Genomic DNA, 14,336 nt, shown 5'->3' with positions numbered 1-14,336 from the left:
CCTGTTGTACCCCTTTGCCTCTCTCCAAAAACTAGTGAAAACCAGAACTATTCTGCAAAGTATGCCTTCTGTTTAACAATGTATGATCTTGATCTTCTCATTCACACAATGACATGTATTGTGTGTGTACAGATGAAATAACATGCCTGCTTAAAATTAATCACCACAATACATATTCAAATATATTAATTATTATTACAAATGTGCAAATGTTTGTGTCGGTCTGCCAAAAGTTTTTGAATGAGTTTGCCGGTCCATGGTAAAAAATTTTGGGAACCACTGATTTAGAGGGAATGCTTTTTAAAAAATAAAATAAAAAAAATAAAACTCAGCTCCTGGAGCACAATTCAGTACCATACCATGACTTCTGTGGGCAAATTTTGTGGCCCCACAATCATGGAATATATATCCCCTGGCAGAGAGCAAAAACAGAGTGGTTTTAGTTCTGCAAAACCTTGTCTGTCAAGCTTTGTTTTTGTTATATCAGAGACTCAAATCTATAAGACCACTATGCTTACTACTGCCCTCCACCAGGAAAACCCCAACTTAAGGGCTGAAGTACAAGAGCTGCCTGACATACCTTAAGGGTGAATCTTGGGGTGTACAAGTCCCCACTGGCAAAGGAGAAAGCAGTTTTCTAACCTGGCGCTATCAGGAACAAAATGAGTTCCTTATATTTCAGCGCATAAGTCATTCAGTTCATTTCATTACCCATCTAAAAGAATGGTGTACACTCCACAGTTATATTTTCAGATACTAAAGACACAGAACATTTTAGCCATGTTAACTCTTGGTTTGTTATGACTCCTTATTTCTAATATTTTCACTTGATATGTTATTGAAATTATTGTAAAAAAAGGTATTTTTTCCAAATAATGGTGAAAGAAAATGTAAGGATTTTAAGAACATTCTATGTGGAAAATGTACTATTTCTACATGTGGGCAAATTATTTGTGGTGAATAATGTTCAGTAACTTAGGCCTTTCCTCTGTTTTCAAATTGCTTATGAACAGACCTAGAATTTCAGCAATTTTGCAATTAAAGTTACTTATTTTTACTAATGTATTTGGTTTTCAAACCTGATTATAATTAATTCAAACAAGTTTTAAACAATGAGTTGTTAATAAATGATTCACAAACACTGGAAAAGGCTAAATTTCTGCCACTGCGTCATATGGTTCCTGCTCCCTGATCGGATGACAGATAATTTTTATAATAGCAAATAACTAACAATGAGTAGCAAACAACAAATAGGAAATAATTAATAACAAATGTTTTGCTCATGCATGAAATGTCACATGCAAAGGCAGGTATTCATGAGAAGAACAACCATTCTCCAATTATGGAAAAAAAAACATTTGCACAAATTTCACAGATAGGGACTGGCAAGGAACACAAATATAGTCAAAACAGAACAGCACTTGAGAGTGTAAACAAATGTTCTTAAAACCTGTTTTGCCATATAAGATCAGCTCTCTTCCTGCTAACTATAGTCTATAGGAAGACATGGAAAGTCTTGAGATTTTAGCCATGCAAACAAACTAATCAGTAAATATTCAAAATGCAAGATGCATGCCTATGTGAAAATAATCAAGGCGAATGTGCTGATTCAGGCAGTTCTGTGAAAAGCTTTAACTGAAAACCTACATTTACAATCTATTTTAAAACACAGCAGAAGCGCACAATAGCAATCCAATCATTAGCTCAATTAAAAAAGAAAAAGTGAAACCTTTCCTCAACTTAATAACTTTAGTTCTTGACAAGTACCACAACACAACAATAAGCCAGTCAAAATGAGTTTTTAAAGCGAGGTTATGCCCTTCGTGTTGTGTTATCACAGTGGCTGATCAAACTGCTGACTTGGACTCTTTCTGTCAGCAGTGCTGTTGCTGCCTCTGTGAAGCTGCTGTCACAGAATAGTCATGGTACCTGCTCTCGCCTATAGAAAAGCACTAAATTGAACTCAAAGTAGTGTCTTTGTGATATCTTTTCAACAAGTCATGTCCCATTCAGCCTGCTAGTTTATCTCTGTCAGGCTGGGGGCCCAAGTGGTTTGCATGAGCTGTCAGGGATAGGAATACTAACCTGCTCTGTGCTGAGGAGGTAATGCATCTTTCGGGCTTGGTGATCCTTTTTCTTTTCTTCCTTTTCTAGGTCTTTCTTCTCCTTCTCTCTCTCCTTCATCTCTGCAAACTCTTCTAATTCTTTCCTGCATCAAAACAACTCTTTGTTAGTTACAATCCAGAGGTGAAAAAAGATTCTAATTCCTCCTTTTTTACTCTTTCACAACTGGTTCTCTGTGCTTCACTCATTCATTAATAATCAGTGGAAATCAGTGGAATGTTAATACCTACATGGCACATTCCAAAGTACAGCAGATGGATTCTGCATGGATGTACATTTGGTATCATTAAAGTGCTTAAGGTGACATTTTATGTGTATTGTACAGTGTACCATGTTTATTCATAATTCATTCATTTATATTCTTTAAGGTTTTTGAGGGAGATGTTGATAGTGTCATTTAAATATTTTGATAAAAAGAGAAGTACTAGATATTCTGTGCACTGTTTTATCAAGTTTGGGGCATAGATTGCAAACCTGTGAGGGGTCCATTCCCACATTAAGTACAGGTGAAGTACACTATTTCCTCATTTGGTACACATGAAATACTTGGGAAAGATGAATACAATATTAACTTTCCTAGACATGTCCCTCCTCAGTGTGGAGCATTTCTGACAAGGGTAGTACAGAGCTGTGACAGTCATGGGAAGTCCACAGCAAAGTCACTGCCAAGAAAACAGATTGTGGGGCAGGGATTCCTGGAGCAAGTGTGAAGGGATACAAGGTCTGCTAAGCAAATATCCCTGTGTTTCCAATAGTTCCTAGAAAACCCACAGGTAGCAAGAGGCTGATCCCACTGGCATACAGTGAAACAATCTGAGGAAAACTATGCAAGGTAAAACATACAGAGATTTTTCCCATCAATGGCTTCTTCCCATGGATTTTTCGCAAAAGGGCCAGTCTGGACCCATATTATGAAGAATTGTAGACTAATTAATGTCTTATCTTATAAATATTTCTGAATGTTTGTTTTTTTGTCCCAAAAGATCTCCGAAACTGTAAGAGCTAGAAACACCAAATATTGCACGGATACTACTGATTTCCTAACTTAAATAACTGGATTGGTTATATCTCAAAATCATTTCCACCGGTTCCCCCAGAGCCCCAATTGGGCCCACTGATAATTAGCTTTTAGTAGTGTCAGATCATAGAAACACAACATTTTGCACAGATACTACTGATTTCCTAACTTAAATAACTGGATTGGTTACATCTCATAATTGTTTCCCCCAGAGCCCCAATTGAACCCCCAGAGCCTGAACTGGACCACTAATTAGATTTTAGTAGCGCCTGATCATAGGCATTTGCTGGACTCTTGTGTTAAGCGTGTCACATAAACTGCAACTATGAGATCCTTTCCCTATGATAACAGAAAAGGTACTAGCTATGTTAATTTCTTAAAGTAGTATATAAGACAAAAGTAATTCCAATGAAATATGCTATGTTAATGTCATTGATGTAGTTCATTTATCACACCTTTTACTATATTTCCTTGGGTGATGCCGGGTATTTCTGCTAGTACTAAGTATAATTCAGTGCTATAGTTCACAATGCATGTGTATGTATACAGAATTATTTTTGACCCAGTTAAAAGAGGTTAGCTTGATTAACATATGTTATTAATGTTATTAAGAAACGTTTCAAATACACCTGTGTGTGTCTGACACTAGCTCTGTTCAGTCACTCATGTAGATTTGTCTAAAAGTTAATTGGGTGAGTAAATTGTGGTCTTTTTGAAAATATGTTACATAAAATAAAAAGTGAAGACAAACGCACAGTCCATGGCTGTGTCTACACTGGCAAATTTTTCTGGAAAATCAGCCGCTTTTCCAGAAAAACTTGCCAGCTGTCTACACTGGCCGCTTGAATTTCCGGAAAAGCACTGACGATTTAATGTAAAATCATCAGTGCTTTTCTGGAAAAACTATGCTGCTCCCGTTTGAGCAAAAGTCTTTTTCCAGAAAACTGTTCTGGAAAAGGGCCAGTGTAGACAGCACAGTAGTGTTTTCCGCAAAAAAACCCCGATTGTGAAAATGACGATCGGGGCTTTTTTGTGGAAAAGAGCGTCTAGATTGGCCACGGACACTTTTCCAGAAAAAGTGCTTTTCCAGAAAAGCATCTGTAGCCAGACAGGAACCCCCCTTGTAACATCCAGTTTTGCTTACCTGGAGCATACAGGGCACACAGAGCAGAAGGCCCAGGCTGTGTGACCGTGAATGGCTGTAAACAGAGATATGCCAATTGCTGACCAAGAGGCTGCCAAGGAGTGTCCTTGACTTAACCCATATTGATACGAACACACAACCGTCCGCGGGGGGAGGAATCTCTCGCCCAGTAAAAAAATGTCTAGTACTCACAATTTAGTTATCTCTCTTGCAAGTATAAATTAACTTGAAACTTGCTTGTAAGAACGGGCGCCACAAAACGGACCAGTAGAATTTGGCCTCTTAGATAAGAAAGAGGATATGGGCCCCCAGGGGTATAAAGATGGGTCGAGCAGCACATTTTCTCTGAGTGTCAATCTACCATCTATCTGCTGGTTGGGTTTGGTGTTTGATCTCCCGAGGTTCCAGAGGGGACGCCCACCTCGTATTCGTCTTTCCTAGGAATTGAGAGACTGGCCCTGGCCTGACACGCTGGAGTCGAGAGGCACAGAAAGGGGTAAAAATTGTACCTGGATGTGGTCCTTTGTTTAAGTATATATATATATATATATACATAGTGTTAGAGCTCTTTAAAGATTAAGCTGTCACTTGGTACCATTATTTCTATTTTCTATCTTTACCTTTTTCCTGTAAACATTTTTAAGATCTATATATATATTTGCTAGCATTTAAGAAATAGAGCAATAGCCATTGTAACCATATGATTTATAAGCTTCTTTAATAAACCTGTAACTGTTTAAGTTTTTAACCTGACTCCTTCAGTTGCTGTAATAGAACCAAGCACAATTTAAAAGAACTTCAGCCGGTCATAAAGGGACAGACATAGGGAGAGCTTGGGCGTTTGGATCTGTGTCACTCCCAGGTGACAAGATCCGTTGGGGCACCTTTTCAGCCTTTCCTAGGCTGCCCACTGCGAAGGAACCCCTGTGTTCTAGCAGCTGAAATCTAAGGTGTAATAAGCTCTTCCTATATAACGGGGCGTCTGTTGGCCTGCTGGCCACCCTCTGCGACAGGACCCCGGTCCTAGCAGTAAAGACACGGACGTTAAACCTTTTCTCGGAAACACACACACACACACACTGTCCTGACCGTCGGCTGACAGCGTCCTGCCAATCTAGACGCACTTTTCTGAAAATGCTTTTACCGGAAAACTTTTCCTTTAAAATCATTTCCGGAAAATCATGCCAGTGTAGACGTAGCCCATATATTTGGACAGTAAATGACATAGCATAAAGAAATTTGGGATCTGATCATTCTCTCACAGAGGTCAATCGTAACATTCCTATTGACTTGAATAGGAGTTGGATCTAACTCCTGGAGAACAAAGATCAAATCAGGAAAATATTTAAGCATTTTGTAACATGTAACTTTATGGACATTAATAATCCCACAGGCAAGTCAAGTTACATCAGTGAGCGCTTGCAAGATTGGGCTCCAGTTTTGTAATGCCTGCTGTTATAATTATCATCATGTTAAACGAACTCACAAAAACGTGGAATAGTAATAAATGCCTTATACGCATATGAACCCAGTTAAAATAAATTCTTAACAAAAATACATATACAATATATATACATATACACAAATAGATATTCAAATTGTATCATATTTATATTTGATTTGTGCTACAGTCTTTCAACTTTTCTTTATCAAAATATTAATCCACAACACCTGAGAAAATTAGTAAAATGTTAAGTAAATCATGCATGCTTTTTCTTCAAGTGTGCAAGACAAAAAAATAAAAAGGAAATACATTAAAGGTAGGGAAAGAAGTATAGGTCCGTTTCGATCTGTGCAAATATTTTTGTTGCGATTTACTGTTAAAGGCTGCTAATACAATATTTCATACAAGGTTACTTATGAAACATACTGACGTTTAAAAATCACCATGCTATGCTTTTGGAGCAGTGTAATTTTTTTCCAACATAAGATTAAATTGCAAAATAAATGAATTACTTAGAGTAGCATGGCTCCCATTTTGCCACCCTTCTCTTGAAAATTGCTTATTAATATGAAAAAAGAAGTTGGAAAATAGCCTCTTTTACTTTATGCATAGCATTTTGGGGCCTCACAGCCTACAAAGCTGGACTAGCTGCACATTTTAGATTGTGTTGGCAAGCCAGTACAATGACCTTTCTGACCCGCATCTCAAGGCTATTATTAATCGCTAAGTAACCTGGTAAAGCCAAACAAATTTGTTTCCATTGAAAGGATCTCTATCTGTGTCTGAGAATTTGTGCTGTACCAAACAAACCTCATTAACTGTGTCCATTTTTGACAAAGAACTAGGAGTTGGAGAGATTGGTGACCTTTCTTTGTCCTTAAGGTACAGACTTCTGAGCAGTGGTATGTGGGTAAATAAGCATTTTTACAGGGAAACTCTTTGTTCTATATTAACCAAAAATAAATAAAAGTGCATGTGTTACCAACTTTATTTTTTTATTTTAGGCAACTTTATATTTAAATATTTGTGTATATGTTCTATATTTTACATAATTAATACTGAATCTCATTCTCTTGCATTAGATTCTTCCATTCAGCCTCAGTACCACTGTCAAATAGTTGATAAACTGTCTATAAATATATGATCACAACTTCTTTCTATTCTTATTCACTTTTACTCTTTAATGAAGGAATTATATTGTTCAAGTGAAAACTGGTGAAAACCCCCAAAGATATCTCTTTCTCCATATATGTTCATTTTATTACAGATTTAATGATAAAGATGTGTAAACAATTTGTCCAATGTCATCTGTTAGGATTTACTACACTATTTACAATGATTCAGTACTATCATTTGTTCAAGTCAAAAAAAGTTTAGCGCATTTGTTGAAATAAAGTTCAAGGCAATATATAATTTTATTAGAAAGCACTACCTTAATTTCATCACAATTCCTTTCAAATAGGTAGACATCTCTGCATTAATGTTCTAAACAAAACCATTCATGAATGTAAGTTCTTTAAGTAACTATATAATTTTCAATAGATTTTATATCGTTTCAACATCTTACATATTTTGCTAACATTTCCTGTTATATTGTACGCGTAATGTTTACATTTCTTTACCTTATTTTAATATTGTTGACATATATGGTTACCTTTGATGGCGCTGTTCTTGTAAAATATGTACTAGTCTAAACATTATTATACATAATGACTTCTTAGCAAAATGATATTAATTTAGATTTATTTTAAAATGATTTATACCCTGAAATTCCCACATGTCCCTTATTTTAAAGTTTTGATCATAGTCCCATTGATATCAATGACAGTGAAGTCAGACCAGTGTTCCCTGTAAGCTGTGCGCTTGTGCAGCTGTGCCAGTGAGATTCTAATGCTGTCCAGTTGATTAGCAGAACACTCACAGCTAGGAGTTGTTTTTTTTGTTTGTTTTGTTTCTGCTGGTGGTGCACATTTGTACAAACCTTGGTGTATATAAAATTATTCTGCACATAAATAGAAAAGTTTAGAGGAAACATTGGATCAGACCCAAGGAATTAAATAAAAAGCGAGGTTAAATGTGACTCTAATTCACAGTACAATATTTATGCTCTGAGACTGCACTATGCAATGTGATAGCTAGTATGCAAAGAGATGAGACTACAATATATGAAAATAACATACTATAGACATTACCTTTAGACAGCATGCATCTACCAGTAATCCTGAAATCAAGGATATAAACCAGGGGTGGGGAAACTTTTTTGGGTCGGGGGCACTGACCACATTAAAATCAGTTGGGGGCTGCACACATGTGAAAAGAAAAAACAAACAAACAAACAAACAAACAACAAAAAACCACTGATGTGGCCCCCTACTGAGAAGAAGAAAGACACTCCCCACATTCCCCCTGCACAGCAGCCTAGTAAATTTTGTGTGCTCCAGTCCCATGGTGGGGTGATGGGGTGGAGGAAGTGTTGAAGCACCAGTGTGGGCTTCCCAATGCTGGTGGGGAGGGACCTGAGCCTTGGGCGTTGGATCCAGGCAAGCCAGGGGCTGCATCTGGACCTCACACCAGAGGTTCCCCACTGCAATGTAAAGACAGTGATCAGAATTATAACTTCAGCATCAAGCCAAAACTTCCATTGTCTCCTTTGGTGCTGCATGTGTGGAAAGGGACTTGAATATTGCCAAATAGTTTTGTCAAGTTTGAGTGTTACCTTCTGGATTTTCACCAGGTTTCATGGTGAGAGAAAACAGAACTCCTCCGATGCAAAAATTGTTTTATATCAATTAATTTTTGAAATAGTTTTCAAAAACTTGGCAGTTGTTTTGTGAAATTCCTATGTTAAGAAAATAAAATATGTGCAGTTTTATTAATTGTTGTGTACAAAATTATCTGCAAAAGATGAATAAGCAAAGAAACATTGATGATCATTTGAGACAAGTTTGGGAAAGAAATACATTTGCACGGTACCATTGTAGTGGGGTCTATATAACAGCATTCAAAATGTACCCATGTTTACAAGCTCATGTGCTCAGATATTCAGCGGGGTGTGTCTACATAGCACAGTTATTTCAAAACAACAGCTATTATTCTGAAATAACAATGCAAGTGTCTACACAGCAATTCTGTTATTTTGAAATAATTTTGAAATAAGGGGCAGCTTATTCAGACTTCTCTTAATCTCATTCCATGAGGAATAACACTCCTTCTGAAACCGCTATTTCAAAATAGCGGTAGTGTGGATGCTCCACTGCTGTTATTTTGAAATAGCTCCTTCCCAGGGCCATTCAAAGTAGTTACTCCTTACTGCTTCTAAATTGAGGTAACACATCCACATTAGGGGAGCCTGCCTCAGACTAATTTCGAGGCTTCCTTGTAGTGTAGACGTGCTATTTCAAAATAATCTGTTTTGGAGTATTTCTTCTGGAATAGTTTATTCCAAAATAAGTGTGCAGTGTAGATGTGCATCATGATTAGAATAAGACTATGCCTCACAGATCTGTGAGGTAGTTGTTGATTTGTATATTGTTGATTACAGGTTAAGGCTTTAAAATAAAAGTTGTTATTATGCCAACAAAACTTACTGTTATTCTGATGTTTCATTATGAAACATTCAGTGGTATTAGTTACTGCTATGAAATGCAGATTTAGTTGAATGTGCTCCTGTATAAAGGTGAAAAACACATAGCATATTGTTCCTGGCACTTTTGGAAAGGTCTTTAAATGATGATTTCAGCAATATACAGATTTTATTGGTGCTGCATAGAACAGCATCATTTCACAGATTTACACTGACCTACATTTATTGAACTTTATCAAAATATTGCATTTTGTTTGCATTTTAACAGGAATTTTGTGATCTTGTGGCCAGATAACCATAAAATCATAGTATTAAGTAAACTAAAGGGCATTTGAGAAAATCAATATGCAGTATAATTTGCCTAGAATACCCAGAAGGTATTGTGATTTGAAATAGCTTAGCCTTCAAATCATAAAATTCCTGCAACATAGGCAGTAGGTAACCTAAGTATAAGAGAAGCCAGCCTAAATCAATTTTACCTTCCAAACTATATACATCATCTTTTCCCCTCAAACAAAGTATATGGAACTCTAAATGCAATTACTGGGACAATTTCTTAGCTACGGGAGCATATGCCTGTTGATTTAAAGGGGTTATACTGGTATATCTGAGAGCAGAAGTTGACCTGCCATATTAAAAACTGTTCAACTTTACCAAAAAAATCAGTAAAAAATTAAACACACCAATAAGTCTAGACTCAGATAAGAAAGCAATTGCTAATGAAGCGGGGATTTAAATCTCCCCCGCTTCATTAGCATAAAAATGGCTGCCGCTTTTTTTCGGCACGGAGCTTTGCCGAAAAAAAGCGCCAGTCTAGACATGGATCTTTTGGAAAATAAAGCCTTTTCCGAAAGATCCCTTATCCCTTATTTTAAGAGGGATAAGAGATCTTTCGGAAAAGGCTTTATTTTCCGAAAGATCCGCGTCTAGACTGGCGCTTTTTTCCGGCAAAGTTCCGTGCCGAAAAAAAGCGGCAGCCATTTTTATGCTAATGAAGCGGGGGAGATTAAAATCCCCGCTTCATTAGCAATTGCAATACGTCTAATTTGCATCCCTTTTACGAAAAAGGGATGCAATCTAGACGTAGCCTATATGAATACTTAGTTGGCAGCAAGGTAGGGTGTGGCTTAAACTGTTTCTGCTTTTGCCCCAGAACATATAGACCCAATGTTTTAAGGGTCATACAAGAATATTTGAGCCATGTAGCTTGCTATCTGTCTGTTCCTCAAACAGGGCCTCACAATCGAAGGAGAGGTCCTGGATCAAGCTTCTGGGCTTCTGACCTCAGAGAAGAAGCCATGAAGACCTTCTCATGGATATTGAGGAGGCCATGGACCTCACCGTGAAGTCTGCAGAATCTCATGCCACCTGTAGAGCTGCCCGCACTGTGGCCAAGATCTCTTCCACAAGTGCCTTGAACTCCTTCCTGGACACCGTGGGAAGCAATGCCTCAAACTTGACCACAGACTGCCATGAGTTGAAGCTGTAGTGCACAAATAGTGCTTGATGGTTAGCCACCCATAGCTGAAAGCTGGCCAAGGAATAAAGTTTTCTTCCAAACAAATCTAGGCATTTCTAGTCCTTGTTTCTCAGCATGGGGGTGGGTTGGCCCTCTCGCTCTCTGTGGTTCACTGACTCCACCACAAGGGAGTTGGGTGGAAGGTGGGTACAGAGGTAGTTGTGGCTCTTGGCAGGCAGAAGGTACTTCCTCTCCTCTCTCTTTGAGATGGGTGAAATAGAAGAGGGTGTTTGCCAAAGTGCCTTGGCGATCTTGGCTACCCCTTAATGTAAGGGCAGGGCCAGTCTAGCCCTCTAGTGTGCTCTGGTCCAGGACCTCAAACAGGGAGTCTTTGAAGCAGGAGGTTTGAGGCTCCCCAATTGAGAAAGTGTGTGATCCAGGGAGGACTATTAGTGATGGGGCTACAATGGTCTTGTCTGGTGAGAAGGACAATGAGACCTTGCCCCCTTGGTCTTCGTCCTGGGATAGTGGTTGCTTCACTAATCTCTCCCCCATTATGGGGTTGAGATGACCCCTGGCCTCTGGTGCCAAGACCCAGCTTGCTGGGGATGTTGAGGAAGGGGCCGAGCCTCCAGCCACTGAACAGGCTTCCTGGGGCTGAACCTGGAAGACCCAGGGAGTCCGAGGGCACCACTGTGCCTACCACTGCTGCTGAGGCCAGGAGATGCCTTGAGAGGCTATCTCCAGTGCTGTTTGGTAATAGTCTGAAGTGCTGAGGGCTGAGACAGAGGCGGGAAAGCCAAGTCTGAGACTGCACCCGCTGAATGGACGTTGGCAGAGACCCATGACCCAGAGCATGCTGTCCACTCTCTATGGTGCCGAGAACCTGGTGCCAAAGGTGATTTCTGTGATCAAAAACAGAGCAAAGACCTCGACCTGCAGGTGTGGGCTTGGAGACCGGCAGTACTCAGTGTTGGCAAATATTGGTGTCGAGGACAGCAGCAGAATGAACTGTATGGAGATATACTCTGTCTATGGTGATGCTGTGGCCGCTGAGTTCATGACTCCAAGATATGAGGCACCATGGACTCAGCGTGAGATCACAGTGAGGCCCATACTGACCCAATGGGGTGACAAGGGACCCTCCTATCTGGGTGCACCAGTGAATGCAAGCATTGGATGCTTGGTGACTGGACTTCAAGTGGTGATTTTCCCTATGACTGGGCCCAGCTGGCCCTGCCACCACTGGTGCCAGCATGGAAAGGATGTCCTGTGACACTTGAAAGGCCTCTGGCATGGAAAGGGGCTGCACATTGACAGCCACCAGATGTGGGTGAGCTGGACTGGGACTGCTCCCTTACGCTGGGGACCCTTCTTGGCTTTCCTCCCTCAGTCAGGGGAGCTGTCTTTGGTCGACTTCTTAGCTCTCATAGGCTGGGCTGAAGATGCCTGGTGCCACGTTGACAGAGTCGGTTGTGCACTCTGTACCAAATCAGAGTGCAAATCTTTCGGCGCTAGGGCAGACACTATGAGAAGTGCCTTTAGATGAACACCCCTTTCTTTTATGGTCCTGGGGCAAAAAGAAGTGCAAATCTTGCACTTAGAAGAGTTGTGCGGTTCACTCAAACAATGAAGACAGTCACTTGAGGGTCTCTAACAGCATAGGCCTGTGTCACACAGCAAAAGCTTTAAGCTGGGGGAACAGGGTTTGTCCCAACAGGGGACTAACTGTTAACTACTCTATTAAAACACAAAGAAAACTATTTGTAAATGAAAGTGAGGGAATGGTAACGCTACAGCTAGAGCTGGAGGAGAGTGTTCGAAGCACTGTCACAGGTGGCAAAAAGAAAATGAGGAGGGCAGGGCCTGGAAATGCACTATATAGAGTGGCATGTACGCACCACTCCAAGGGATGCTGAGATCCAAGTCCCTATGGGTACTAGTGAGGGAAAAACTTCCGGCACCGGTGCATATGGCGAGCACACACACACACCTATGTTGAATGGACATGAGCAAGCACTCAAAGAACAGCTGCTTTTAAATAATTAAAAATTCCCTTCTCCTGTTAAGTAACCCAAACCCAAACAGATCAGTGGGAACATGATATTGACACTGGTCATAAATGAAGCAAACCTGGCTCCAGTGATTTTTACTGAAAGGAATACTAATAGGGCCACATTGTGATCTACTCTCTACTCCTTGTTCTCACTGAAAGTTTGCACAAGTGAATTATTTTGATGTCACTGAAACTACTAGTGTGAAGGCTTGTCTATACATAAGGTGGTGTAGTTGGGAAGCAGTAGCTATGTCCATAGGGAAATCTCTCCCATCGACATAGCCTTGTCTATACTGGAGGTCAGGTTGATATAACTATGTCATGCAGGGTTCTGGATCTACTATAGCCCTGAGCAATGTAGTTCTATCATTACAGGTTTGTAGGGTAGACCAGGGCTGAGTAATTAACTGCTCACTAATGTGAATAAAGAGTTCACAACCTGATCTTAAACCAGTAGTATAAAGAGCATATATTAAAGAAGTATATTCACTTTTGAAACTTCCTCCATATTTAATAGTCTAAAATGTTACGGAAAACAGTTTTTAAGATAACTTTGGCCTTTTCATTACAAACAAAACCCTGAGATAACTCTTTATTGGGTTTTAGATATACTAGATTATCTCACATTTGTTTAGCTACTAAATGAAGACTGCAGGCTAAAATAATGTACAAACTAACCTTTCAATTACTTTTTTCAGCATGTCTTTGTGCCTATTTCCATCTTAAAAACCTGGGTCACTAGCCCTCAAAGCTATTAGCTCGACATAGGGATCAATGGGCTGCAGCTCTCCTGTTCCTCTGCGGCGTCCAGGGAATGCGTTTGCTCTTCTGCTTTTTTTTTTGTGGAAGAGCAAATGCGCTCTTTCGGAAGCCCATGTATTCCTCGTAGAACGAGGAAGGAGGGGGCTTCCAAAAGAGTGGTTTTTCCCGACATTTGGCCCAGTCTAGGATGGGCCAAATGTTGGAAAAGCCTCTTCTGACAAAAGAATCAAAAAATCAGAATCAGAGCTAATTTTGCATACCTTTTTCCAACAAAAACTTGTAGTCTAGCGTACTGTCCATTTACCTACTTTACTGCTTGGTGGACAGAAACAATTGAGCATTTAAAGGGCCTTGCCCAGGAGACCTGCCACAAAAGAGTTTTCACAAATCTCAGGATATGTCTACACCACCCCCCTAGTTCGAACTGGGGGGGAGGGGAATGTAGTCATACGGAGTTGCAAATGAAGCCCAGGATTTGAATTTCCCGGACTTCCTTTGAATGAAGCTGGCCGGCGCCATTTTAAAATGCCGGCTAGTTCGGACTGCGTGCCGCGCAGCTACGCGCGGCACAAACTAGCTAGTTCGGATTAGGCTTCCTATCCGAACTAGCTGTACACCTCGTTCGTGTACCCTCACTCGGGACACCACAGCACTCTGCAACATGGAGCCAGAGCACCTGGGTACTCTGGTGCTTCTCGTGGACGTGTTGCTTCGAGCCTGGCTGCACTTTTTGCAGGCTGCCATCT

The 14,336-nt window shown here is 40.0% G+C and overlaps 1 protein-coding gene across 1 annotated transcript in view; it reads right to left on the bottom strand.

The window, feature by feature from the left end:
- Positions 1-14,336, bottom strand: part of SPATA17 (spermatogenesis associated 17) — a 239,796-nt gene that overhangs the window by 134,051 nt on the left and 91,409 nt on the right. Inside the window, exon 6 of the mRNA XM_006137342.5 lies at positions 2,086-2,209. Within this exon, the coding sequence (XP_006137404.3) occupies positions 2,086-2,209 (124 nt within the window). The remainder of the gene's footprint in view (positions 1-2,085; positions 2,210-14,336) is intronic.

Source organism: Pelodiscus sinensis, chromosome 3 (assembly GCF_052426305.1).
Source record: "Pelodiscus sinensis isolate ZL-2025 chromosome 3, ASM5242630v1, whole genome shotgun sequence".
NCBI classification, from domain to species: domain Eukaryota; kingdom Metazoa; phylum Chordata; order Testudines; family Trionychidae; genus Pelodiscus; species Pelodiscus sinensis.
Note: the sequence above shows the minus strand (reverse complement) of the source record. Positions and strands in the feature narration are given on the sequence as shown.